Genomic DNA, 25,994 nt, shown 5'->3' with positions numbered 1-25,994 from the left:
AAGCACCTACATTCGTATAAACTCCATTAACTAAAGTGCTTAGTGCCACAAAGTGCCTATGCAATATTTTGCTAGAGAGTTTCCTTGTGATGCAGAAGGAAGCAAGAGAGAGGGAGAAGGAAGCAGAGGACAGCCAGTTGCTTGGGGGCCTGATAGGAGCCCTCCGGGGGCCTGATTCGGCCCCTGGGCCGCATGTTTGATACCCCTGTCAGTTAAAACATGGAGGCTAATTTGCTGTTCAGCTACCTATATATATGGACTCCCGCGGCATTTTTGTGTGTTTTTTGGCAGAAACAGACAGGAATGCAGTTCCGGCTGGCTTGGCATCAGGGGATGTGGCCTAATATGCAAATGAGTTCCTGCTGGGCTTTTTCTACCTGAAAAAACCTCCTGTGGACTCCTAACTTCCATTTCAGTTTATCTGAAGAAATGTGCCTGCTCAGAAAAGCTCCTGTCACAGAGAAAACTTTGTTGGTCTCAAAAGTGCCCCTGGTCTCCAACTTTGTTCTATTCCTTCAAACCAACACGCCTGCCCATCTGAATCTAGGAACATTCCTAGTTAGTTGCAATTATAAAGTTGTCTGGTCCAATTCAAGATATCTTTGGGGGTGGAGCCAGGAGCAAGGCTGCGACAAGCATAATTGAACTCCAAAGGGAGTTCTGGCCATCGTATTTAAAGGGACCGCACACTTTCTAAATGCCTTTCCTCTTTTAGAAATAATGGATAGCGACACCTTCTTTTGGGGCTCACAGCATTGGACCCCCTGGAGGGTGTTATGGGGAGAGGCACTGGATGCTATGCCGTAAATTTGGTGCCTCTACCTCAAAAAAACAGTCGCCCCCCCCCCCCCAAGATCCATGGATCAATTCTCCATTATACCCTCTGGGAATCAGTCTCCATAGAGTATAATGGAGTGCCCAGCAGACATTTCCCTCCTCCCCCCGCCCGCTGCTTTCTGATGACCCTGAAGTGGGGGGAGGGCCTCCAAACTGGGGGATCCCCTGCCCCCACCTGGGGATTGGCAACCCTAAGCAGTTATCACAGCTAAAACAGCCAGGGTATTTCAAATGAGATTTGTCATAGCGACCACTTGTTTGAAGTAATCCGTCGGGCAATATGTCCTCTTTTTTGCTTTCCAAAATACAATAATCCTAGGTCAGGGTTGTTATTAAATCAGGGGTGTCAAACGTAGCCTGGGGGCCAAATAAAGCCCCCAAAGGGCTCCTATCAGCCCCCCAAGCAATTGACTGTCATCTGCTTCCTTCTCCCTCTCTCTTGCTTCCTTCTGCATAACAGCTTGCTTTGCAAGGCTTGCTCAATTGCACAGGAGCTACAGAGCAAAACCATTTTCTCCATTGGCTGAGGCTCCTTCCCTTAGGGAGGAAGGGGGGGAGAAATAGCTTGCTCTGCCAGGTTCTCTCGATCGCACAGGAGAGCTACTGAGCTAAATCTCTTTCCCTTCTGTTGGCTGAGGCTCCTTCCCTTTCTGCTCCACTGGGGAAGGAAAGAGCCAGAGCTTCCTTTGCCTGATTCCCTGGATCGCACAGGAGAGATACAAAGAAAGCACCTCTAAGACCAATGAGTGCTAATGTCTTAAGCGTGTTTTAAGGGTTCTTTTTAAAAAATAAATAAATCTTTAATTGTGTTCATGTGCTTTATAAAGTTTATATCTCTGCTTCCTGACATTACATTTTATGACACACATGGCCCGCCCTGGCCCGCCCCGCCAAGGTCTCATTTATGTCAGATCCGGCCCACATAACAAATGAGTTTGACACCCCTTTTTAAACCATCCTGAGAGAGCCGGCGTTCAACGTGAGCCCAAACTGCAGCTCTGTAGTGCAGCCGTGTCGCCTGCAGGAGGCAGCAGAGGGCCCAGCTCCAAGCGGCGCATGCGCGGCCAGGTGGCGGAGCGCAGCTTTGTGCGGCAGGAAGCGAGAGGAGGCGATTCTCTGGAGTGATGGTGAGCAAAGACGGGCCTGGCGCCCAGGCAGGCAGGCAGGCAGGAAGGTACCGGGGAGGGAGTGGGGGCGGGTACGGGGCTTGTTCTCCTGCCCAGACTCTCTTTGCATGGCTTGGAGACCAGGTGGGCGGAAGGAGTGCAAAGTTTAAAATAAAAAAGCAAGCCGAGCGATTTTTTAAAGGGGCCGCAACAGCTTTTTTCCCACCAGGCGCCTTGCAAGGCGCTCAGTGGCCGCTAGAGGGAGCCCGAGCCCAGAAGGAAGGTTTTTTTGCGAAGCTTCGTTCCTCAAGCAGTATAACTTAATAATTATCGGTGCATTATGATTGTTTGCTAATAAGAATCTCTAAAACCACTTGAGTGAGGTCAGACAGCAGGGCAGAGCACTGGCCAGCATTTGGGGGAGGGGGCATTGTGTCCTGGAAGTTCTAAGCTGTGACAGCACTTTATGGGGTTTTTTTTAATTTTTCTTTGGTTTTTAGGCCTTCCCTACAGAGCAGGCTGAGGGTGGGTTACCACGTGGTTAAAACATACAACAGAACTGAAACATCATACAGCCTTAAAACTCTATAAAATCTTTAGGCTTGTAAATCCAGAAAAGCAGGCCTGTAACTGGGCAGACAGAGGTTCCCTGTTCTTGAGAGATGTCCATGTTTGGCTGAAGAAAAGCAGGATAAAAAAACAACAGCCCTGTCAGGTAGGCTGAAGTCATTATCCCACTACTGCAGATACAGCTAAGTGGCCTGCCAGTACGACCAGCTGTAGAGATAAGGGAACAGTGACACTACATAGAATTAACCAATCTATATGATTTAATACAGATGTGTCAAACAAGGGCCAGGGGGGCCGAATCAGCACCCCCACCCCGAGCAACTGGCTGTCATCTGCTTCTTCCTTCCCTCTCTCTCTTGCTTCCTTCTGCATCATAGTTTGCAGGGCTTTTTTTTAGCAGGAACGCACAGGAATGCCGTTCTGGCTGGCTTAGTCTCAGCGGGTGTGGCCTAATATGCAAATAAGCCTGCTGGGCTTTTCTCACAAAAAAGTCCTGTGTAAAACAATGGTGCTGTCAGGGGTGTGTGGCCTAAAATGCAAATGAGTTCCTGCTGGTTTCTTCCTACAAAAAAAGCCCTGATAGTTTGCTTTGCCAGGCTTGCTAAGTCGCGCAGGAGCTACAGAGCAAACCCTCTATTTTCTCCATTGGCTGAGACTTCTTCCTTGGGGAGTGAGGGAGGGAGGGATTGCTTGCTTTGCCAGACTCTCTCAGTTTCACAGCAGAGCTACTGAGCCAAGCCTGTCTTCCTTCTATTGGCTGAGATTCCTTCCTTCCCAGTCCCCTGGGGAAGGAAGGAAAGAGCCAGAGCTTCCTTTGCCCAGATCCCATGAGAGAGATACAAAAAAAGTACCTTTAATACAATGAATGCTAATGTTTTGAGCATGTTTTATGTTAAGGGTTTTTTTAAAAAAAATCTTTAATTGTGTTTGTCTGTGTCCTTTATAAAGTTTATATCTCTGCTTTTAAAAAAAGGTAAAGGTAGTCCCCTGTGCAAGCACCAGTTGTTTCCGACTCCGGGATGATGTTGCTTTCACAACGTTTTCACAGCAGGCTTTTATTGGGGTGGTTTGCCATTGCCTTCCCCAGTCTTTTACACTTTCCCCCCAGCAAGCTGGGGACTCCTTTGACCGACCTCAGAAGAATGGAAGGCTGAGTCAACCTGGAGCCGGCTACCTGAACCAGCTTCCACCGGGACCGAACTCAGTTCGTGAGCAGAGGGCTCCGACTGCAGTACTGCAGCTTTACCACTTTGCGCCATCAGGCTTTATATATCTATATCTCTGCTACCTAATCTTAAATAGGTACACACATGGCCTGGCCCAACAAGGTCTCATTTATGTAAAATCCGGCCCGCATAACAAATGAGTTTGACACCCCTGAAGCCCCATTGAGTTTTCAAAGCGAGAGACATTCAGAGGTGGTTTGCTATTGCCTGCCACTGCGTAGCCACCCGGGGCTTCCTTGGTGGTCCCCCTTCCAAAGGCTAACCAGGGCTGACCCCCTGCTTAGCTCCCAAAATCCAATGGGTATCTAACTGACACAAAGCACAAGAGTTACAATGATGGGGGTTTGGAAGAGCGATTTGCCAAGCCCTGGGTTCAAATCGTGCACAGCTAGGCAAGACGGAACAGCCCAGCAAGACCAGACCAAGAAATCACTCCTGGAAACCAAAGGTCCCTCCCTCTGTTTCTCGGTCTGAAGCCTTTTTGCAGGCAGAGCTTGAAGGCAGCAGTCTTTCTCTGCTGGCTGCCCACAGCACCTAGCATGCAGAGGTAGACTGCCGCGGAAAGTGGAAGTTCCTTTTGAAAGAGTGATCATAGATAACAGCCATCGATGGACCAGTCGCCCTCAGATGCACCTAAAAACATATGCAAGTATAGGGAGGGACGGTTGCTCAGTGGTAGAGCATCTGCTTGGGAAGCAGAAGGTCCCAGGTTCAATCCCCGGCATCTCCCACTAAAAAGGGCCCAGGCAGTAGGTGATGGAGATGGAGGGACGGTGGCTCAGTGGTAGAGTATCTGCTTGGGAAGCAGAAGGTCCCAGGTTCAATCCCCGGCATCTCCAACTCAAAAGGGTCCAGGCAGTAGGTGATGGAGATGGAGGGACGGTGGCTCAGTGGTAGAGCATCTGCTTGATAAGCAGAAGGTCACAGGTTCAATCCCTGGCATCTCAGACCGGCCTACAATCTCCTTTCCCTTCTCCCCCCACAACAGACACCCTGTGAGGTGGGTGGGGCTGAGAGGGCTCTCCCAGAAGCTGCCTTTTCAAGGACAGAGTCTCAGAGCAGCCTACAATCTCCTTTCCCTTCCTCCCCCACAACAGACACCCTGTGAGGTGGGTGGGGCTGAGAGGGTTCTCCCAGAAGCTGCCTTTTCAAGGACAGAGTCTCAGAGGGGCCTACAATCTCCTTTCCCATTCCTCCTCCACAACAGACACCCTGTGAGGCAGGTGGGGCTGAGAGAGCTCTCCCAGAAGCTGCCCTTTCAAGGACAAAGTCTCAGAACAGCCTACAATCTCCTTTATCTTCTTCCCGCACAACAGACACCCTGTGAGGCAAGTGGGGCTGAGAGGACTCTCCCAGAAGCTGCCCTTTCAAGGACAAAGTCTCAGAGCAGCCTACAATTTCCTTTATCTTCTTCCCGCACAACAGACACCCTGTGAGGCAAGTGGGGCTGAGAGGACTCTCCCAGAAGCTGCCCTTTCAAGGACAGAGTCTCAGAGTGGCCTACAATCTCCTTTCCCTTCCTCCCCCACAACAGACACCCTGTGAGGCGGGTGGGGCTGAGAGAGCACTCCCAGAATCTGCCCTTTCAAGGACAGAGTCTCAGAGCAGCCTACAATCTCCTTTCCCTTCCTCCCGCACAACAGACACCCTGTGAGGCGGGTGGGGCTGAGAGGACTCTCCCTGAAGCTGCCCTTTCAAGAACAAATCCTACGAGAGCTATGGCTGACCCAAGTCCATTCCAGCAGCTGCAAGGGGAGGAGTGGGGAGTCAAACCTGGTTTTCCCAGATAAGAGTCCACACACTTCACCACTACCCCAAACTGGCTCTCTGGTGGGGTGGGGGGGAGGCGTCCCTTTTGCAACCCTTTTGCAATCAAAACGACTTCCAGCTCTGCACGCACACAAATGCCAGCAAGCGGGTGGGCTCTTTGCCATCCAGAAAGGGAGGATTAAAAAGGGCCTTGGAGAGACCACATGGAAATTGTCAGTTTAATTGGGTGCAATAGAGGGAGGGGAGGGGAACCACACGCCCACCCTTGGGCTAGGCTGTTACAGCGAAGGGCTTTCTTTCTCCTCCCCTGCGCTAGGGGGCTTTCCCCCACCCCATTTGGAAAGGGAAAGGCCGCGTGCGTGCCAGAACCGTGTTGTAGAGGCGTTTTGGAAAAGAGGCGATCTGCCGCAAGGTCAAAGGGTCGTCATGCTGGTGGTGATTAGGAGGGAGGGATCCTCCATGAAAGCAGGGAGTGAGTAGGGTTGCCAGTTCCCCCCCAGCTCGGCCACTGGTGGGAGTAGGGTTGCCAAGTCCAATTCAAGAAATATCTGGGGGCTTTGGGGGTGGAGCCAGGAGACATTGGGGGTGGAGCCAGGAGACATTGAGGTGGAGCAAGAGCAAGGGTGTCACAAGCAGAATTGAACTCCAAAGGGAGTTCCAGCCATCACATTTCAAGGGACGGCACACCTTTACAATGCCTTCCCTCCATTGGAAATAATGAAGGATAGGGGCGCCTCCTTTTGGGGCTCACGGAATTGAAGATATTGAATTTCTATCCCGCCCTCCACTCCGAAGAGTCTCAGAGCGGCTCACAATCTCCTTTCCCTTCCTCCCCCACAACAGACACCCTGTGAGGTGGGTGGGGCTGGAGAGGGCTCTCACAGCAGCTGCCCTTTCAAGGACAGACTCTCAGAGCGGCCTGCAATCTCCTTTCCCTTCCTCCCCCACAACAGACACCCTGTGAGGTGGGTGGGGCTGGAGAGGGCTCTCCCAGCAGCTGCCCTTTCAAGGACAACCTCTGCCAGAGCTATGGCTGACCCAAGGCCATGCCAGCAGGTGCAAGTGGAGGAGTGGGGGAATCAAACCCGGTTCTCCCAGATAAGAGTCCGCACACTTCACCACTACACCAAACCGGCTCTCCCCCCTGGTGCAATTGGGCCCCCTGGTGCAATCCTTTCAAAACTTGGAGGGAATTTTGGGGAGAGGAACTGGATGCTGTGCGGGAAATTTGGTGCCTCTACCTCAGAAAACAGCCCCCCTCCCCAGAGCCCCAGATACCCCCGGATCAATTCTCCATTGCACCCTATGGGGATTGATATCTATAGGGAATAATGGAGACATCTCCTTCCCCCGCTCCCTTTCTCATGACCATGAAGTGGGAGGGGGGCCTCCAAACCGTGGAATCCCCTGCCCCCGGCTGGGGATTGGCAACCCTAGGTGGGAGATGCAGGTTAGTTTGCCGGCTCCAGGTTGGGAAACTCCTGGAGATTTGGGGGACGAAGCCTGAGGAGGTTGAAGATCCATCATGTCCACCCTCTCGAGCATCCCTTTTGTCCAGGGGAGCTGATCTCTGTCGTCTGGAGATGAGCTGTCGTTCCAGGAGATCCCCAGGCCCCACCTGGAGGCTGGCACCCCTAGGAGTTAGGGGGCTGTGAGACTGAGCCCTTCGGCGCCACGAGGTTCGCAGCAGCCCTTCCGAGGGGGGGGGGGGCAGTGTTGCCAAGAGGCAATGGCGTCCGGGGACTTGAGCCGCCGAGTTAGAAGACGCAGCTGTTGCGTTCGTGCCTCCTGCCTTTCGCCAACTGTCCCCACCCCGGTTCGAGCCGTGCGGAGCTGGCTAGAGTGGGGCCTGCAGCCGGCATTCCGCTCCCACGACGTTGCCAAAAGGTTACGATTCCAGGCAGAGCGAGGCTTCAAAGGCCCAGTGGAAATTTCTTATGGAGTGTGAGAGAAATCGGGTCTTGGCAAAGAAGAACCCACCACAGGGGAAGCCAAAGCGGACGCCGTCTCTTCCAAACAGAGCTGGGGGGTTGCGGGGGGAGGTGGGAGGGGGAGAAGGGGGTTGTGGGTTTGCCAACTGGGGGGGCCTTTGAACCCGCTTTCAATGTTCCATGCATGTATACTTATATATATATTGAAATGAGGCGTTGGGGAAAAAATACATCCCTTCCGATCGCTGAGCGATTGCATACGGATCGTTTCCAGAACTTCGAGCTGTTCTTTCAGAAAGGCCCTTGGGACGGACCAAAGAATAGCCAGGTTTTGGTCACAGAGAAGGGTGAATTTCCCCCCCCCAAAAAAACGCCTTGCTGGATCAGACCAAAGTCTTTTATGCAGGGCTTTTGGGGTAGAAAAAGCCCCGGATGAACTCACTTGCCTATTAAGCCACACACCCTGACGTCACCGGCAGGAATTCATTTGCATATTAGGCCGCACCTCCAGATGCCAAGCCAGCCGGAGCTGTGTTCCTGTGCGTTCCTGCTCAAAAAAAGCCCGGCTCTTATGGCTTTACTGTTCAACTTCCTATGATTTTATTCATTCTAAATACTGCCTCAAGCCCACGAATAAACTAAAACTGCCGACTGCAACATCGTGACGTGACGTCACCCCATGCCATGGGTCAGTAATGTCTCAGTGCTTGCGCAAGGGACTACCTGTCCCTTAATTCAGGCGATTGTAAGTTGTCCCCAGTTGTCAAGGACGGCAAAATCATCCAGCAGTTTTGCATCATGAGTTATGGCTGCCAAGCCCAATTCAAGAAATATCTGGGGATTTTGGGGGTGGAGCCAGGAGACTCTGCGGGTGGAGCCAGGAGACATTGGGGTGGAGCCAGCAGCAAAGGTGTGACAAGCATAATTGAACTCCAAAGGGACAGCACGCCTTTTAAATGCCTTCCCTCCATCGGAAATAATGAAGGATAGGGGCACCTTCTTTGGGGGCTCATAGAATTGGACTCCCTGGTCCAATCCTTTTGAAACTTGGAGGGTGTTTTAAAGAGAGGCACCAGATGCTATGCGGAAAATTTGGTGCCTCTACCTCAAAAAAAAGCCCCCCCCCCCAGAGCCTCAGATACCCACGGATCAATTCTCCATTATACCCTATGGGAATCGGTCTCCATAGGGAATAATGGAGCGCCCCCCCCCCCCCCGCTTTCTAATGACCCTGAAGTGGGAGGGAGGGCCTCCAAACCAGGGGATCCCCTGCCCCCACCTGGGGATTGGAACCCTATCCTGAGTCCTACTGGCAGTGGCAAACAGAAACGCTCCCTGCATTCTGTATTAGTGTCTCGTTTCCTTCTGCAGGCGGATGCTGACGTGCAGGCCTTAGTCCACCGCTTCTATAGTCTCCAGAGTGAGCGCGTGGAAGCCTATCGCCTCTTTGAGGAGTGAGTATCCGTCGTGGGATTGTCGCTTTCCTGCAGCTCCCCTCTGCTCTGTCTTCCAGGATCCAGGTTTTGCAAAACTGATCTGGGACTTACTTACAGCTGACCTTAATTCCTCCAGGATGATCGTAATATATCCGGGACTAACTTTAAGGCCAACATAATTTTATTCAGGCCTTTTTTTGGAGCAGGAATGCCTTTGCATATTAGGCCATGCCCCCCCTGAGGTAGCCAGTCCTCCTGGAGCTTACAGTAGGCCCTGTACGAAGAGCCCTGTAAATTCTTGGAGGATTGGCTACATCAAGGGGGCGTGGCCTAAGAGGCAAAGGAGTTCCTGCTACAAAAAAGGCCCTGGTTTTACTCACTACATAAGCTTGCATGCACGCGTACACTTTTTCAGATGCATATCCATATCAGATACATATCTGAAGAAGTGTGTCTGCACATGAAAACTTGCACCTTGAATTAAATTTCATTGGTCTTAAAGGTGCCACTGGACTCAAGCTGTGTCCTCTGGAATTAGTCATAGCACATCTGAGAGCAACTGAAAATTAAACAGCACATCTGGAACTGCCTTTAATTCATATGTTACTAACTCGGAACTAACCCTAATGCATCCGGGCCTGTTTTAATGCATTTGTGACTAACATTAACGCATCTGGAACTAACCCACAACTCAAGTCAATAGACTTGAGTTGACCTTCATACATTTAGAACTGTCTGAATATATCTGGGACTAACTTGGAATTAGCTTTAACACATCTGGGACTAACTTGGAATTAGCTTTAACACATCTGGGCCTAACTTGGAATTAGCTTTAACACATCTGGGACTAGCTTGGCATTGGCTTTAACACATCTGGGAATTAGCTTTAACACATCTGGAACTAACTTGGAGTTAGCTTTAACACATCTGGGACTAACTTGAAATTAGCTTTAACACATCTGGGACTAACTTGGAATTGGCTTTAACACATCTGGGACTAACTTGGAATTGGCTTTAACACATCTGGGACTAACTTGGAGTTGGCTTTAACACATCTGGACTAACTTGGAATTGGCTTTAACACATCTGGGACTAACTTGGAGTTAGCTTTAACACATCTGGGACTAACTTGCAATTAGCTTTAACACATCTGGGACTAACTTGAAATTAGCTTTAACACATCTGGGACTAGCTTGGAGTTAGCTTTAACACATCTGGGACTAACTTGGAATTAGCTTTAACACATCTGGGACTAACTTGGAATTAGCTTTAACACATCTGGGACTAGCTTGGCATTAGCTTTAACACATCTGGGACTAACTTGGAGTTAGCTTTAACACATCTGGGACTAACTTGGAATTAGCTTTAACACATCTGTGACTAGCTTTGAATTAATCTTAACATACCTTGGGTCAAACAAAATTTAACGTATCTGGAACTGTCAATTCACGTGATACTCAGAACCAGGGGTGGCCCAACTTGCTTAATGTAAGAGCCACATCTAATAAACATCAGGTGTTTGAGAGCTGCAAGGCATGAATATCAGATGTTTGTGGAAGGAAGGAAGGAAGGAAGGAAGGAAGGAAGGAAGGAAGATGGGAGGGAGAAGCAAGAGGTGGAAAGAAAGCAACTTTAACTTAACATGCATTCTCCGAGTTGCCAGCTAGCATGGCTTGGAGAAGTGATTTAAAGAGAGAAATGCCTTCTCCAAGCTGGCCTATGAGGTAGAGGCTTCGAGAGCCACACAATGTATGCGAAAGAGCCACTTGCGATTCCTGAGCCGCTGTATAGCCACCCCTGGTCAGAAGTAACCATAATATATCCAGGACTGTCTTAATACATCTGGAAGTAACCCAGAACTGGCTCTGCTATATCTGGAACTGTCTTGACACATCTGGAACTCACTCAGAACTAAGCTTAAGACATCCAGGGCTGTCTTAATCCATCTGAGGGGTAACTCAGAACTTAACTATCTACATTTGGCATTAGCTGAGGGCTAATCTTAATACATCCGGTATTGAGTTAGCTCATCAAGGCCTAAGTTGGAACTAACTTTTCTCCATCTGGGAAGGCTTCGACGTCATATCCAACACTCTCTCTCTCGGCTTGGCTTCGCGAACGAAGATTTAAGAAGGGTGCAATAGTCCACGTCTGCTGCAGGCTCGCTGGTGGCTGACAAGACCAATGCGGGACAGGCAGGTCCGGCCACAGTGGCTGCAGGGAAAAGTCTGATTTAGGGTTGGTGCTGTAGCAGTGCGATTCTTCCTCAATCTCCTTTTGTCCTCAACTACCTTTCTTCATTTGGAATGGGAGAAGACGACCCCATCAAAATTCTCATCACAGGTTCAATATGCACATTTCTTATCTTCAACGAGAAACGGGAATGTTAATCTGCCCAGGCGTGGGATAAACAAATGATCTCTCTCTTTCCTCATGTGCATTTTGAGCCGTGGTTTCTGTTCTCTGCTTTTGGCGCCCAGATTTGTAGAACTGTTGGCAATTTAGGCCACATTTAGGCACGCGTTGCGTCATTTGTTTGCGTGGCATACATCAAATGTACTGTCTTTTGTGATGTATGAGGAATGCTGAAAAGAAACGGCGTACGTTTTGACAGAAACGAGTTAGGGTGAGAAATCAGAGGGAGGATTTGGAGAGTCTGTCTCAAGGGGCGCAGGGTGTTTTGGGGGGGACGTACTCCACCCAAATTACCCCCCAAGGGTGTTACAAGAACAGGATAAAAAATTATTCTAGAGATCAATGGTCCCTAACTCAGCGCCTGTGGATAACTTTCCCGGCACCCACAGAGTGTTTTTAGGAAGTGGGCGGGGCCAGGTGGGGCTTTGTTGCCCTTCAAGGCTTCTGATTGGCTGTGCAAAGTTTTTAAAAGGTTGCTTTGCCAACAGCTGTCACCACTGTAGAAAGGTAAACCACGGCAGCCATTTTGTGACTGTACCCGAATTCCACAGGTGCCTAGGGTTGCCAATCCCCAGGTGGGGGCAGGGGATCCCCCAGTTTGGAGGCCCTCCTCCCCGCTTCAGGGTCGTCAGAAAGCAGGGGGAGGGAAGGGAAATGTCTGCTGGGTTCTCCATTAGTCCCTATGAAGTTCGATTCCCACAGGGTATCATGGAGAACTAATCCGCAGGTATCAGGAGCTCTGAGGAGGCTGTTTTTTTTAGATAGAGGCACCAAATTTTCAGCATAGCATCTGCTTCCTCTCCCCAAAATACCCTTCCAGTTTCAAAAGGATTGGACCAGGGGGTCCAATTCTGTGAATCTCAAAAGAAGGTGCCCCTATCCATCATCATTTCCAATGGAGGGAAGGCATTTAAAAGGTGTGCGGTCCTTTTCAATGTGATGGCCAGAACTCCCTTTGGAGTTCAATTCTGCTTGTCACACCCTTGCTCCTGGCTCCGCCCCCAAAGTCCCCAGATATTTCTTTGATCGGACTTGGCAACTCTACAGGTGCCCAGAGGCTCAAAAGGGTTAGGTACATCCGTTTTCTAGATAGATTTTAGATTCCGTTCAGTTGCGCTTGCTTTTGCCGTAATAGAAAGATCCGGGACTTTTTTGGCAGCAGGAACTCCTTTGCTTATTAGGCCACACCCCCCTGAGGAAGCCAATCCTCTAAGAGCTTACAGGGCTCTCAGTGCAGGGGCTACTGTAAGCTGCAGGAGGATTGGCTACATCAGGGGGTGTGGCCTAATATGCAAAGGAGCTCCTGCTGCAAGAGAAGTCAATGGAAAGACCTTACCAGGAAGTTCCTGGCTGAAGACTCTGCAGTGTGCCCTTAAGACGCCCTGGGGTGGCTTCCCTTTCACGGCTTCCCCCTTTGTACGTTCCAGCGCCCTTTTCGTTTCTGGGCTGCCCCGTCCTTCTGGGAAAGAGGCCCGACCAGAGGCTTCTGCTTTCTCCTCCCCACCCGGGGCCTTCTCTCCGGGCGCTTGATGAACTCCAGATGAGCAGAAAAAGGGAACGCTCAACCCCAGACACCTGTCTTCTATTTGCAAAGCAAGCGCAGGCAGGGGGCGGGCGGGTGTGTGGATAATTTACTTCTGGGGCTCGTAGACCCAGGGCCCAACCCCGGCAACCCTCCACGATTCGAAGCGAGCGGCCTTTTTTTTCCGCCGCAAGGGATGCAGGTGACGGCCCCTGCCCCCGGCAGCCTTGTCTCCAGGAGGGGAAGCGTCGCTAATGCAATAATGCCTTTCGAAAGAGCAGCCCGGAAAGGTCGTGTCCAAGGTCACGGAGCGGGGAGACTTCTTCCCTCTACCTGCCTAACGGGCAGGTTGGCAGGTTTCATGGGACTTTCGGGTAGGGGTTGCCAATCCCCAGGTGGGGGCAGGGGATCCCCTGGTTTGGAAAATGGGGAGGGGAGGGAAATGACTGCTGTTAGTGCAGGGACTCTTATCTGGGAGAACCGGGTTTGATTCTTCACTCCTCCGCTTGCACTTGCTGGAATGGCCTTGGGTCAGCCATAGCTCTCCTAGGAGTTGTCCTTGAAAGGGCAGCTTCTGGGAGAGCTCTCTCAGCCCCACCCACCTCACAGGGTGTCTGTTGTGGTGGAGGAAGGGAAAGGAGATTGTAGGCCGCTCTGAGACTCTGTCCTTGAAAGGGCAGCTTCTGGGAGAGCTCTCTCAGCCCCACCCGCCTCACAGGGTGTCTGTTGTGGGGGAGGAAGGGAAAGGAGATTGTAAGCTGCTCTGAGACTCTGTCCTTGATAGGACAGCTCCTGATAGAGCTCTCTCAGCCCCACCCACCTCACAGGGTGTCTATTGTGGGGGAGGAAGGGAAAGGAGATTGTAGGCCACTCTGAGCCTCTGTCCTTGAAAGGGCAGCTTCTGGGAGAGCTCTCTCAGCCCCACCCACCTCACAGGGTGTCTATTGTGGGGGAGGAAGGGAAAGGAGATTGTAGGCCACTCTGAGCCTCTGTCCTTGAAAGGGCAGCTTCTGGGAGAGCTCTCTCAGCCCCACCTGCCTCACAGCGTGTCTATTGTGGGGGAGGAAGGGAAAGGAGATTGTAGGTTGCTCTGAGCCTCTGTCCTTGATAGGACAGCTGCTGATAGAGCTCTCTCAGCCCCACCCACCTCACAGGGTGTCGGTTGTGGGGGAGGAAGGGAAAGGAGATTGTAGGCTGCTCTGAGCCTCTGTCCTTGAAAGGGCAGCTTCTGGGAGAGCTCTCTCAGCCCCACCTGCCTCACAGGGTGTCACTTGTGTGTGTGGAGAGGAAGGGAAAGGAGATTGTGACTGCTCTGAGACTCAGAGTATAGGGTGGGATATAAATCCAATATCTTCTTTTTCTTTTCCGTCCGCAGAGGCCACCAGGCATACCTGAAAAGCGGCCCCTCGTACGACTTCGTTCGCTACCGTCAGCTGGTGCACGAGATTACGCAGGCCTTCAACGGGATCTCTCAGGAAATCCTGCAGATCAAAGGACAGCTGGAGGGTCCCCATGGGCGGGCAGACCTTGCCCAACACCTGAGCCGTCTCCAGGATAAGGAGAAAGAAAAACTCAAGCTGGTGAGGAGGGGAAGGGAGAATAAAAGGGGGGGTTGCTATGTAATCTTTTTCCTCTTGTCACAAATGCAGACCATTTCCTGTTTCGTCCTCTTGACTTCTCTTGCGGGGGAAATGCTTTTTTTGTTTTTTATTTTTTTACATTCAATAATAATAGTAATAAATAAATAAGCAAGACAATAATAATAAAGAAATCAATAGATACACACAGTAGTATCTTAAACAACAGTCAAAACGAAGTGCTATAGACTTATTAGATCGATAAGAGAAAAAAATCTACATATTTTTTGGCAGTCTACCAACCAAAGTTTTATGAGAAACAACGTAATTTAAAAAACGGAGACCATTTTTCCTCAAAATCTGCTTTATATACAGGATTTTCAGCTATCAGCAATTGCGTTGCCAATTTATCAGACAGTAACAAATCCTACATCTTAATAAACCAACACTGAACCGTAGGCACTGTTTTCTACTTCCAGCGTTGTGCTAACACTGTTTTAGCCCCCCCGCAACAAAATCTCAACAAGATTCTTACTCAATTTATTCATTTTTGTTTTACCCCAAAAGTTTAATAAAACCGACTCAGCTGTGTTAGACGCAACATCCCCAATATCATTTTTAGGAGAGATGCTGTGAATTCTGGAGAAACCCTCCTTAATCTCAACACATCACTGCTGTAAATTCTCTACAAGGAAAGGCCTTGCCTCAGAATTAGCTTGCGGAACTCACTGCCACATGGCGTTGTGGCGCTGATGGTAGCTTTAAAAGAGGGTTACACAGTTTCATGCTCAATGTAGCCTTCGGGTTCAGAAATGTGGGGGAGGGGGAAGACTTTAAGAGTTCGGCTGTGAGGTAAATATGCTACCAACTTTCCCAGTCCCCGGGGAGAAAGTATTCCTTTAGCAGCTCTGTAAAAGCTTCATTTTTTAAAAAAGAAATAAGATGCCAGTCACAGAAGCTGTAAAACTGGGTCCCTCACAATGCCAGCATTCCTTCATATTTGCAGGAAGACCTCAAATTAACCGCCCCAGTAGAAGAACAAGGAGAGCGGCCCTCCATATTAATTAGCCCCTGCTGTCCATCATAAACAGGCACCAACTCATGGCTTCTTCCTTTGGCCACTCAGAGAGGGGGTTGTCTGTCCACTACTTTACAAAAAAACCCCACATCCCTACAGAAAAATTATGAAGCCAATTATTGCCCAGTTTTTAATATGCCCTTCCCGGGAAAAGAAGAAGAAAAGAGATTGGATTTATACCCCATCCTTCAGTACCCAAAGGAGTCTCAGAGCAGTTTACAATCTTCTTTCCTTCCCCACAACAGACACCAAAGAACATAAGAGAAGCCATGTTGGATCAGGCCAATGGCCCATCCAGCTCAACACTCTGTGTCACACAGTGGCCAAAAACCCAGGTGGCATCAGGAGGTCCATCAGTGGGGCCAGGACACTAGAAGCCCTCCCACTGTGCCCCCTCCAAGCACCAAGAATACAGAGCATCACTGCCTCAGACATAAGAACATAACAGAAGCATGTTGGATCAGGCCAGTGGCCCCTCCAGTCCAACACTCTATGTCACAGAAGAACATAAGAGAAGCCATCTTGGATCAGGCCAGTGGCCCATCCAGTCCAACACACTGTGTCACACAGTGGTCAAAAAAAACCAGGCACCATCAGGAGTTCCACCAGTGGTGCCAGAACTCCAAACCCCTCCCCATTGTTGTTCCCCACAAATACCAAGAGTACAGAGAATCGCTGCCTCAGACATAAGCACATAGAAGAATCCATGTTGAATCAGGCCAAAGGCCCATCTAGTGCAATGCTATGTCACATAGAGGCCTAAACCCAGGTGCCATCAGGAGGTCCACCAGCAGGTCCAGAGCTCCAGAAGCCCCCCCTCCCCCCACCCAGCACCAAGAATACAGAGCAAGGATTGCGAATCTCCAGGTGGGCCAAACAGGAAACCACAGTGCATAGATTAGTGAACAGACAAGTAACACTGTGAAACTTACTCGCTGTAAATAAACATAGTCTACACATTTTTCTTATTATTTGCTCATTGTAATCCTAAGCAATAACACTTTACAAAATTTAATTGCTCAGTAAGAGTTCAGAATCCACTGAATGAGACCGTCTTTCAAATATAATCCAATCCTGGATGCCGAAATTACTTGGTACCGACTCTTGCTGTCTTTAAATCACTCTTGCTGGCAGACGCAGGCAGTATCAGAGAAAACTTGAAGAAATGCTGAGGCAGCAGTCCTCTATTCAACCGGTGCAGCTACACCAGAGGTGGCCAAACTGTGGCTCTTTGACACATTTCATGTGGCACTCAAAGCCCCCTCACACCATTGGCCAGCTTGCAGAAGGCATTTGTCTCTTTAAATCACTTCTCCAACCCAGTTGGTGGCTAGGAAAATGCATTTAAAGTTTAAGCTGCTTTATTTCCCTCCCTCCCTCCATCTAAGCTAGCCAGCATTTAAAGTTAAAGTTGTTTTCTTTCCACCTCTTCCTCCCTCCCCTCATCTATTTTCCTTCCTCCCTCTCTCCCTCCTTCCTTCCCTCATTCCCTCCCTCCCTTCCCTCATTCCCTCCCTTCCTTCCCTTCCTTCCCTTCCTTCCTTCCTTCCTTCCTTCCTTCCTTTCCTCCCTCCCTCCCTCCCTCCTTCCTTCCTCCCTCCTCCCTCCCTACTTCCTTCTTTCCTTCCTTCCTTCCTCCCTCCCTCCGCTCCCTTTCTTCCTTCCTTCCCTTTCTTCCTTCCTTCCCTTTCTTCCTTCCTTCCTTCCCTCCCTTCCTTCCTCCCTTCCCTCTTTCCTTCCCTCCCTCCCTCCCTCCCTCCCTCCCTTCCTTCCTTCCTTCCTTGCTTCCTTCCTTCCTTCCTTCCTTCCTTCCTTCCTTCCCTCCCTCCCTCCCTCCCCTCTTTCCTTCCTTCCTTCCTTCCTTCCTTCCTTCCTTCCTTCCTTCCTTCCTTCCTTCCTTCCTTCCTTGCCTCCCTCCCTCCCTCCCTCCCTTCCTCCCTTCCTTCCTTCCTTCCTTCCTTCCTTCCTTCCTTCCTTCCTTCCTTCCTTCCTTCCTTCCTTCCTTCCTTCCAGCTCTTAAACATCTGACATTTATTCTATGCAGCTCTTACATCAAGCCGGTTTGGCCACCTCTGAGCTACAGGATCCCTAGATTTAGCGCGTCTCATTTGCCACTTCCACTGGCCGCGAGTGCTTTGACAAGGAACCCGTGCTTAAGGCAACTGCTCACATATGCTTGGCTTAATATCCCTGGTTTGCACGAATGGTTCTCATCATGCAAACCAGAGATATTAAGGGAAAACTAGGATCTTAGATTTTGAGTAGTTCATCAGCTACTTTTAAGACCTTGAGCAGTGTGGGACCGACGTATCCCCAGGGCTGCCGCCTCCACTGTGTCCCTGTTAAGCTATGGCTTGGTGGCTCCGCCCACTGCCCCAGGTCAGAATTCCAAAGGTGGCTGCAGGCTCAGAATTGTTGGGGGACCCCTTTAGTTCTTCTTCTCTTGCTTTCTGCAAGCACAAGACTCCTTTGTGGCCCCTGTTGTTCTCCCCCCACTGCCGTGGAGCTGAATTGCCCGGAGTTGTTGGCACACGCAGTTGCTCTGTTGGATGGGGGGGTTCCCTCTGTTCCCTCCTCATGCCCCCCCTTTTCCTTTCAGACGGCCGAGCTGCAGCTTGCCAAGCAAAACGTGCAAGACCATCCCGGCGTGGACGCGCACAAACAAGAAGTGCGGGAGCTAAAGCAGAAGTAAGCAAAAGCCACTCGCCCTGTGGATTCCCAGGAAGACGCCTCCCCCCTCCCACCCCAAGTTTTGTCTCCTTGCATGGGGTTGGCTCACGCTTTGGCAAGGATATCAAGCTCCAGTTTGGGGGGGTGTGAGCACATGGGAACCCAGGTGAAGCTGCCTTGTGCTCAGGGCTGTTTTTGTAGCAGGGACTACTTTGCCTATTAGGCCACACACCCCTGCTGTAGCCAATCCTCTTGGAGCTTACAGGGCTCTTCATACAGGGCCTACAGTAAGCTCCAGGAGGATTGGCTACATCAAGGGGGTGTGGCCTAATATGCAAAGGCATTCCTGCTGCAAAAAAAGCCCTAGGAGCAGGAGTGGAATTCTAGCAGGAGCTCCTTTGCATATTAGGCCACCCCCCCTTGATATAGCCAATCCTCTGAGAGTTTGCAGGGCTCTTCGTACAGGGCCTACTGGAAGCTCCAGGATTGGCTACATCAAGGGTGTGTGGCCTAATATGCAAAGGAGCTGCTGCTAGAATTCCACCTCTGCTCCTAGGGCTTTTGTTGTAGCAGGAACTCCTTTGCATATTAGACCACACACCCCTGATGTAGCCAAGCCTCTAAGAGCTTACAGGGCTTTTCTTACAGGGCCTACGGTGAGCTCCAGGAGGATTGGCTACATCAAGGGGGTGTGGCCTAATATGCAAAGGAGTTCCTGCTGCAAAAAAAAGCCCTAGGAGCAGGGGTGAAATTCTAGCAGGAGCTCCTTTGCATATTAGATCACACCTCTCTGATTAAGCCAATCCTCTGAGAGTTTGCAGGGCTCTTCTCACAGGGCCTACTGTAAGCTCCAGGAGGATTGGCTACATCAAGGGGGTGTGGCCTAATATGCAAAGGAGTTCCTGCTGCAAAAAAAAAAGCCCTAGGAGCAGGGGTGGAATTCTAGCAGGAGCTCCTTTGCATATTAGATCACACCTCTCTGATGAAGCCAATCCTCTGAGAGTTTGCAGGGCTCTTCTCACAGGGCCTACTGTAAGCTCCTGGAGGATTGGCTACATCAAGGGGGTGTGGCCAAATATGCAAAGGAGTTCCTGCTACGGAAAAAAGCCCTGCTTATACTGAATCAGACCTTTGGCCGCATCAGGGTGAGGGGCTGCATCAGTAGCTCTTGGAGGATTGGCTACATCAGGGGTGTGTGGCCTAATATGCAAAAGAGCCCCCGCTACAGACAAAGCCCTGCCCTAAACGAAATCAGACCCTTGGTCCATCAAGGCCAGTCTTATCAGACTGATAGTGGCTCTCCAGGGTCTCAGTCGGAGGCCTTTCCCATCACCTTCTACCTGGTTCTTTCAACTGGAGGTGCTGGGGATCAAACCTGGGACCTTCTGCGTGCCAACTGGAGGCTCTTCCACTGAGCCACAGCCCCCCCCCCCACTGGGGTGAATAGGCTGCGTGTGTGGGAAGGGCTGGGATATTCAGTCGCAGGGGTGGAATTCTAGCAGGAGCTCCTTTGCATATTAGGCCACGCCCTCCTGCTGTAGCCAGTCCTCCAAGAGCTTCCAAGGCTCTTTTTTGCAAGCTCTTGGAGGATTGGCTCCATCGGGGGGGGGGGGCTAATATGCAAAGAAGTTCCTAACAGAATTCCACCTCTTCACTCAAAACAGAGACACATAAAGAGGTGGGGGGGGGGCAGACACTGCAGGGTCCGAAATGACAGGTGCTTTTTCACACAGTACCTGAACACCATGTGAAACTCACAGCTGCAAGATGCCCACAGACAGTGCAGTAAAGCAAAAAAAAAAAAAATGCAAAATGGGGGGAAGATTCCCTCTAGAAGATTCCATATGGGAAGGAAGGGTGACTGAATGTGAGCTTTTTAGAGCAGTGATGTTTCAACAGGTGATGTCTTGAGACGGGGGCCATTTTTAAACCGTCCCCCTATGCCCATTATCTGCTGTCTCCTTGTCCTTGGTTCTCTCCTTTCGGCAGGTTTGGGGCTGGGGGGGGGGACATGGGAGAACAATCTGGTGTCCTCCTTTTGGCCCCACGAGGCAGCTGTGAACTTTTCACGGAGGGAAGAGGATGCGAAAACCCAGCCTCCCACAATCCTCCTTGGCCGCATCGGTGAATTTCCCACAATGCATTTCACTGAGGGCCATTTTTGGAAAGCTCTCTGAATAACAGGGTTGCTTCTTGAGAATTGGTGGTGGGGGGGAGGTAGTGTTTTATGAAAACGAGAAACAACTGCCTCGGGCCGCCAAACTAGAGACACCCCCCCCCTCGCTCACCGCCCCCCCCCACATAGAGTTTGTGGAGTGCAAGTTTGTGGCTTAAGAGTCAGAATTCCCAAGTCCGCTTTCCTTCCAGAGACAGGGCCCCTAGCAGGGTATTCAAAGGCTGCCTCACCTTCCCCAGATCTTTCAGCGTCGCTTATTTAATTTGTCAGCTCCCCCCCCCCATATCCCCCCCCCCCCCGCTCAGCTTGCCTCTAGTAACGTTTCATAAACAAGCGTCGGAGCTGTAGGGGTGGCGGACAGGCGAAGGAGGAGTCTCGGGCACAACTAATCGCCTCCATATGCGGCTTTATTTATCGTTTCCATCCGGCTCACGCAGGCTAATTCAAACCATTGAGGCAATCAGCGAAATTCTCCAGGACTTCAAGTACGATTCGGAAGAGAGCGGTTGACGGGGCGTCCCCAGGGAGCGGCTGCGGCGAAGCAAGGGGGCAGGGATGTTTGCGTGCAGGGAGGGCTCTGTGCCCCCGCCTCCCGCTTTGTGCCAACCGTCGATCGAACCGATTCGCGCAAAGGACTGATTGCCCAGCGGCCCTTGCTCTTACAGAAAGCACCCGTGCCAATCGCCTCTGGAACAGACTCGCCGTCTCCCCTCTCCGCACTTGATCCAAATTGGGGAGAGGAGAGGGGGATACGGAATTGGGCTTTATCTTTCCAGGTGATGGGAGTTTTTTTGGCCGCTCCTCCTCCAATAAATCAGTTTCTTCTTATGAATTTCTGTCTTTCTTTTCAAGGGGGAATCAATTTTCTCCAGACCCCAGTCCGTTCCCTGGGAGAGAGGAGGGGCACGACCGGGGGTTTGCGTGTCGCGATTTATTTATCTTATTTAGATGGGAGATTCTGTCTACCATCCCCACAAGGAAAGGTCACAAACTGCAGGAAAGGTAAGATTCGAATCCAGGAGCACCTCAGAAACCAACAAGATTTTCGGGGCGTGAGCTGGCCAGAGTCAAAGCTCCCTTCCTTAGATACCGGGTCTCGGACAAAGCAAGATTTGACTCTCAGAAGCTCAGACCCTGGAAATGGGTTTCTGAGGAGCTGCTGGATTTGAACCCAGCTCTTAGGCCAAACTCTGAGCCAGATCAGGGTAGTGGTTAACTGTGCAGATTCTTATCTGGGAAAACCCAGTTTGATTCCCCACTCCTCCACTTGCACCAGCTGAGGTGACCTTGGGTCAGCTATAGCTCTCGTAGGAGATGTCCTTGAAAGGGCAGCTTCTGGGAGAGCTCTCTCAGCCCCACCTACCTCACAGGGTGTCTGTTGTGGGGAGCAGGAAGGTAAAGGAAATTGTGACCCCTCTGAGATACAGAGTATAGGGCAGGATATAAATCCAATATCATCTTCTCTTCTGAAGAGGAGGGCATGTGTTGTAGATTTAACTCCTGGCACCAGATTTTTCAAGTCCGACAGGCTCAAATGACCACAGACCTCACGAGACCCCAGCGGGTCATGGGCCCTCGCAAACCTGTGAACGCCAAATGACTACACAAGATTTTTTAAATTAATCCTCTTTATTTTAGTAAAAAAAGAAAAGGAATCCACATGAAATGTCAGGAGATAACTTAAGCCGTTTCCCTCCCTCCCGCCCCACGCTTCAGGCCTCGAAACTTCCGGAACTTTCTGGCCGGAATGCTGAGCCCCTTTGGAGGGCTGGTGGAGGGAAGATTAGCCCTTGTCGCAACAGCGCCCTCTAGTGGCAGAGACCAAGGAGGCAAAAACGGGAAAAGTCGAGAGACGTTAACGTTCTCCCGAGCGAAATGTTGACGGACAAAGATTTATTGGGAGGGAGGACAACAGGGTCACTCCTTGCCACTTGACGGGGAGGAACCGGGCCGTGGCGGCACCAGGAGGGAAGGTCAGCGTGCGGGCGCAACAAACAACCGTCTTCCTGCACCAGCTGCTTGCGACAAGACAAGCCCTTTGCGGCTCCCCGTCCCATCAGGAAGGAGAACTGGCCCCTGCACCCACTGGACAGTCCTTGTTTGCTGGGCACGTCTGTCCTTCAAACTTTGCTACGATTTATCGCCGGATAGGACCTGCGGAGACAGAAGGACAGTTGGGGGCCTCAATGAACCTCAGAGCGTTGGAGGGCAAGTAAGAAATTCAGCCATGGCCTCGTCGAGCTGCAGGTTCGAGCAGCTTTTCCTGGCTCTGTGTCTGGACTAAACTGTGGCTCGGGAGCCACATGTGGCTCTTTCACCCATATTGTGTGGCTCTGGAAGCTCTCCCTGCCCCATCAGCTGGCTTGAAGAATGTCTCGTTAAATTGCTTCTCCAAGCCAGCCAGCATTTTTAAAGTTGCTTTCTTTCCCCCTCTTCCTCCCTCCCCCTCATCTATTAGCCTCCCTCCCTCCCTGTCTTGCAGCTCTCAAACATTTGACATTTATTCTGTGTGGCTCTTACATTATAAGCAAGCTTGGTTACCCCTGCAAAAGAACGTTATCTCTGAGGATGTATGGGGGATTTCTTGTCTCTTTCCTTCCTTCCTTCCTTCCTTCCTTCCTTCCTTCCTTCCTTCCTTCCTTCCTTCCTTCCTTCCTTCCTTCCTTCCTTCCTTCCTTCCTTCCTTCCTTCCTCCCCTTCCTTCCTTCCCTTCCTTTTCCTCTCTCCCTCCCTCCCTGTCTTGCAATCCTCAATCATCTGACATTCACGTCTTGTGGCTCTCAAGCATCTGACATTTATTCTGTGTGCCTCTTACATTTTAAGCAAGTTTGGCCACCGCTGCAAAAGAACATTCTCTCGGAGGAAGTATGGGGGGACGTTTCTAGTCTCCTTCGCTAACCCTCGATCCACATTTGGTTTTGAGGGCTGGACTACCTGGCAGGTTCTGAGACACCCAAAATGACATGTTAGTGAAAAATCGTGATGACTAGCTGCTCAGGAGAATTGTTTTGCAGGGCTGAGTTCTGACAAACAGAAGAGTTTCAGTCTTTTACAAAACAAAGTTAAGAGCCCAGTGGCACTTTTAAGAGCAACTAAGTTTTAGTCAAAGTTTTGTGCGTGTCTCTGCTGTTTTTTTTTTTTAAGGACTAAGAAAATTTTAGTCAAGGTATAAGCCAAGGCTGTCAAACATGCAGTTCAAGGGCCGAATCAGACCCCCAGAGAGCTCCTATCAGGCCCCCGAGCAACTGGCTGTCAACTGCTTCCCTCTCCCTCTCTCTTGTTTCCTTCTGCATCACAGCTTGCATTGCCAGGCTCTCTCAATCGCACAGCAGAGCCACTGAGCCAAGCCTCTCTTTTTTTCTATTGGCTGAGGCTCCTCCCCCTGCCCCAGTCCCCTGGGGAAGGAGGGGAAGAGCCAGAGCTTCCTTTGCCCAGTTCCCTGGATCCCATGGGAGAAATACAAAGAAAGCATCTTTAAGACCAACGAGTGCTAACATTTTAACCATGTTTTAAGTTTTTAAAAATATGTATTTGTGCTTGTCTGTTTTCTTAATAAAATTGATATCTCTGCTACCTAATTTTAAACAGGTACACACAGGGCCTGGCTCGACATGGCTCAGCCCAACCTGACATGGCCCGGCCCAGCAAGGTGTCATTTATGTCAGATCCGGCCCTCCTAACAAATGAGTTTGACACTCCTCGTAAGCTTTCGTGTGCATGCATACTTCTTTAGATACACTGAATCAGATGTTACCGCTCCACATCAATGTTCCCTCTAAGCTGCAGAGTCTTGTGAGTAAAAATTCTACTTTGCCATTAAAAGTTTGCATTAAAAGTTGTGAGCCGCTGTGCTCTGGGAGCTGGAGGCTAAAAATCCGTGAGCTAGCTCATGCTAACTCAGCTTAGAGGGAACATTGCTCCACATATATTGGTAGAGAGCCTACAATAAAAATATTGAACAGATCCAAGGACCAAAGGAACAAGCTTAGTTTATATGGTCACCATTTGTTTGGGTTTAATTATTGGGGGGGGGACTCTTGCAGATTGTGTTCCGGAAGGCCAAGTTCTTAAAAAGAAAAGAATGGGAAATGTGGAGGACTAGTAACTCTTATGGATTGTTTTGCAAGATCGAGTTCTTACAAAGAATAGAGTTTCACACTTTTCGAAAGAATAACTCAGCCTAGCAACACTATCTGCGAGTTGCCAGCCCTCGACATTTTTCACTTGCTTTGCAATACACCAGAATATGTCATTTTTGACAAAGCTGTCGAGCCAGAGACCAATAATCTTGATTTTTCGGAATCGCCCTGGGTCTTTGTGAGCCCAAACCCGCCACCTGCTTCTCCCTCCCACCTTGGAAAGGAGAATTGGCGATCTCCTTACCTACCTGGTTCCGCGTTTTGTGCGACTTCTGCAGCGAGACGCGCCACTGGTCGTACATTTTGATGCTCAGGTTGGCGCAGCCATACGAACTTCCATGCTTGCGCATCCATCCGAAGAACTGCTTAAGCTCCCGACGAAGTGTGTTATTGTGTTCCCCGTTCTTTGGCTCACACACACCCGTGGCACGCCCTGTGGAAGAGTCAGAGATGGATGAGGGATGGCAAAAGGTTCACTGTGCGAGAGGAGGCTGATTTCTGTGGCACATCCACAGATAGCCACTGTCTAGCTTTGAAGAGTGGATGCCCAGGAACAAAGAATATAGCGAAGAAGGAGATGATTGATGATGACGATGATATTGGATTTATATACTGCCCTATACTCTGAATGTAGCACTAGCACTTTTAAAAAATTAACTTAATTTTAAAGCCTAACCAGATTTTAATTAAATGTTTGATGTTTGATGTAGTTTTATTCACCTGTATAATTTGGCTCTGAGCCATGTTGTTAGCCGCCCTGAGCCTGCTCCGGCGGGGAGGGCGGGATACAAATAAAATTTGTTGTTGTTGTTGTTGTTGTTGAATCTCAGAGTCTCAGAACGGCCTACAATCTCCTTTCCCTTCTTCCCACACAACAGACACTCTGTGTGGTGGGTGGGGCTGAGAGGACTCTCCCAGAAGCTGCACTTTCAAGGACTCAGAGTGGCCTACAATCTCCTTTCCCTTCCTCCCTCACATGCAACGGATGGGGCTGAGAGAGCTCTCCCAGAAGCTGCCCTTTCAAGGACAGAATCTCAGAGCGGCCTACAATCTCCTTTCCCTTCCTCCCCCACAACAGACACCCTATGAGGTGGATGGGGCTGAGAGAGCTCTCCTAGAAGCTGCCCTTTCAAGGACAGAGTCTCAGGGCAGCCTACAATCTCCTTTCCCTTCCTCCCTCACAACTGACACCCTGTGAGGTGGGTGGGGCTGAGAGAGCTCCCCCAGAAGCTGCCCTTTCAAAGAGAGAGTCTCAGAGCGGCCTACAATCTCCTTTCCCTTCCCCTCAGCACTACAGACACCCTGTGAGGCAGGTGGGGCTGAGAGAGCTCTCCCAGAAGCTGCCCTTTCAAGGACAGAGTCTCAGAGCGGCCTACAATCTCCTTTCCCTTCCTCCCCCACAACAGACACCCTGTGAGGCGGATAGGGCTGAGAGAGCTCTCCCAGAAGCTGTCCTTTCAAGGACAGAGTCTCAGAGCGGCCTACAATCTCCTTTCCCTTCCTCCCTCACAACTGACACCCTGTGAGGTGGGTGGGGCTGA

General features: G+C 50.4%; 2 protein-coding genes across 3 annotated transcripts in view; one reads left to right on the top strand and one right to left on the bottom strand.

Annotated features, from left to right (window-relative positions):
• The first annotated feature begins 7,238 nt into the window (after nt 1–7,238).
• REX1BD (required for excision 1-B domain containing) lies at nt 7,239–21,146 on the top strand. Its single transcript, XM_060233142.1, has 5 exons — nt 7,239–7,451; nt 8,812–8,894; nt 14,189–14,393; nt 18,068–18,156; nt 20,752–21,146. The coding sequence occupies exons 1-5, from the start codon at nt 7,239–7,241 to the stop codon at nt 20,822–20,824; spliced, it is 663 nt and encodes a 220-aa protein (XP_060089125.1). The 3' UTR covers nt 20,825–21,146.
• A 778-nt stretch (nt 21,147–21,924) lies between these two features.
• Nucleotides 21,925–25,994, bottom strand: part of CRLF1 (cytokine receptor like factor 1) — a 66,589-nt gene continuing 62,519 nt past the window's right edge. The window contains exons 7-8 of one of the 2 annotated variants that reach the window (XM_060232826.1): nt 24,698–24,886; nt 21,925–22,468 (exon numbers count right to left, since the gene is read on the bottom strand). In XM_060232826.1, the coding sequence (XP_060088809.1) occupies nt 22,452–22,468; nt 24,698–24,886 (206 nt within the window). In that variant the 3' untranslated portion in view covers nt 21,925–22,451. The remainder of the gene's footprint in view (nt 22,469–24,697; nt 24,887–25,994) is intronic. The other variant, XM_060232827.1, reaches the window with a different exon arrangement.

The sequence above is a fragment of the Heteronotia binoei genome, chromosome 2 (genome assembly GCF_032191835.1).
Source record: "Heteronotia binoei isolate CCM8104 ecotype False Entrance Well chromosome 2, APGP_CSIRO_Hbin_v1, whole genome shotgun sequence".
Lineage (NCBI taxonomy): Eukaryota > Metazoa > Chordata > Lepidosauria > Squamata > Gekkonidae > Heteronotia > Heteronotia binoei.
Note: the sequence above shows the minus strand (reverse complement) of the source record. Positions and strands in the feature narration are given on the sequence as shown.

Excerpts from the sequence above, each read along its gene's own strand:
- REX1BD (XM_060233142.1), top strand. The coding sequence starts at position 7,239 with ATGGCGTCCGGGGACTTGAGCCGCCGAGTTAGAAGACGCAGCTGTTGC. Across the intron at positions 7,452-8,811 it reads CAGTGGAAATTTCTTATGGA|GCGGATGCTGACGTGCAGGC; the intron begins GTGTGAGAGAAA and ends TTCCTTCTGCAG. Across the intron at positions 14,394-18,067 it reads AGAAAGAAAAACTCAAGCTG|ACGGCCGAGCTGCAGCTTGC; the intron begins GTGAGGAGGGGA and ends TTTTCCTTTCAG.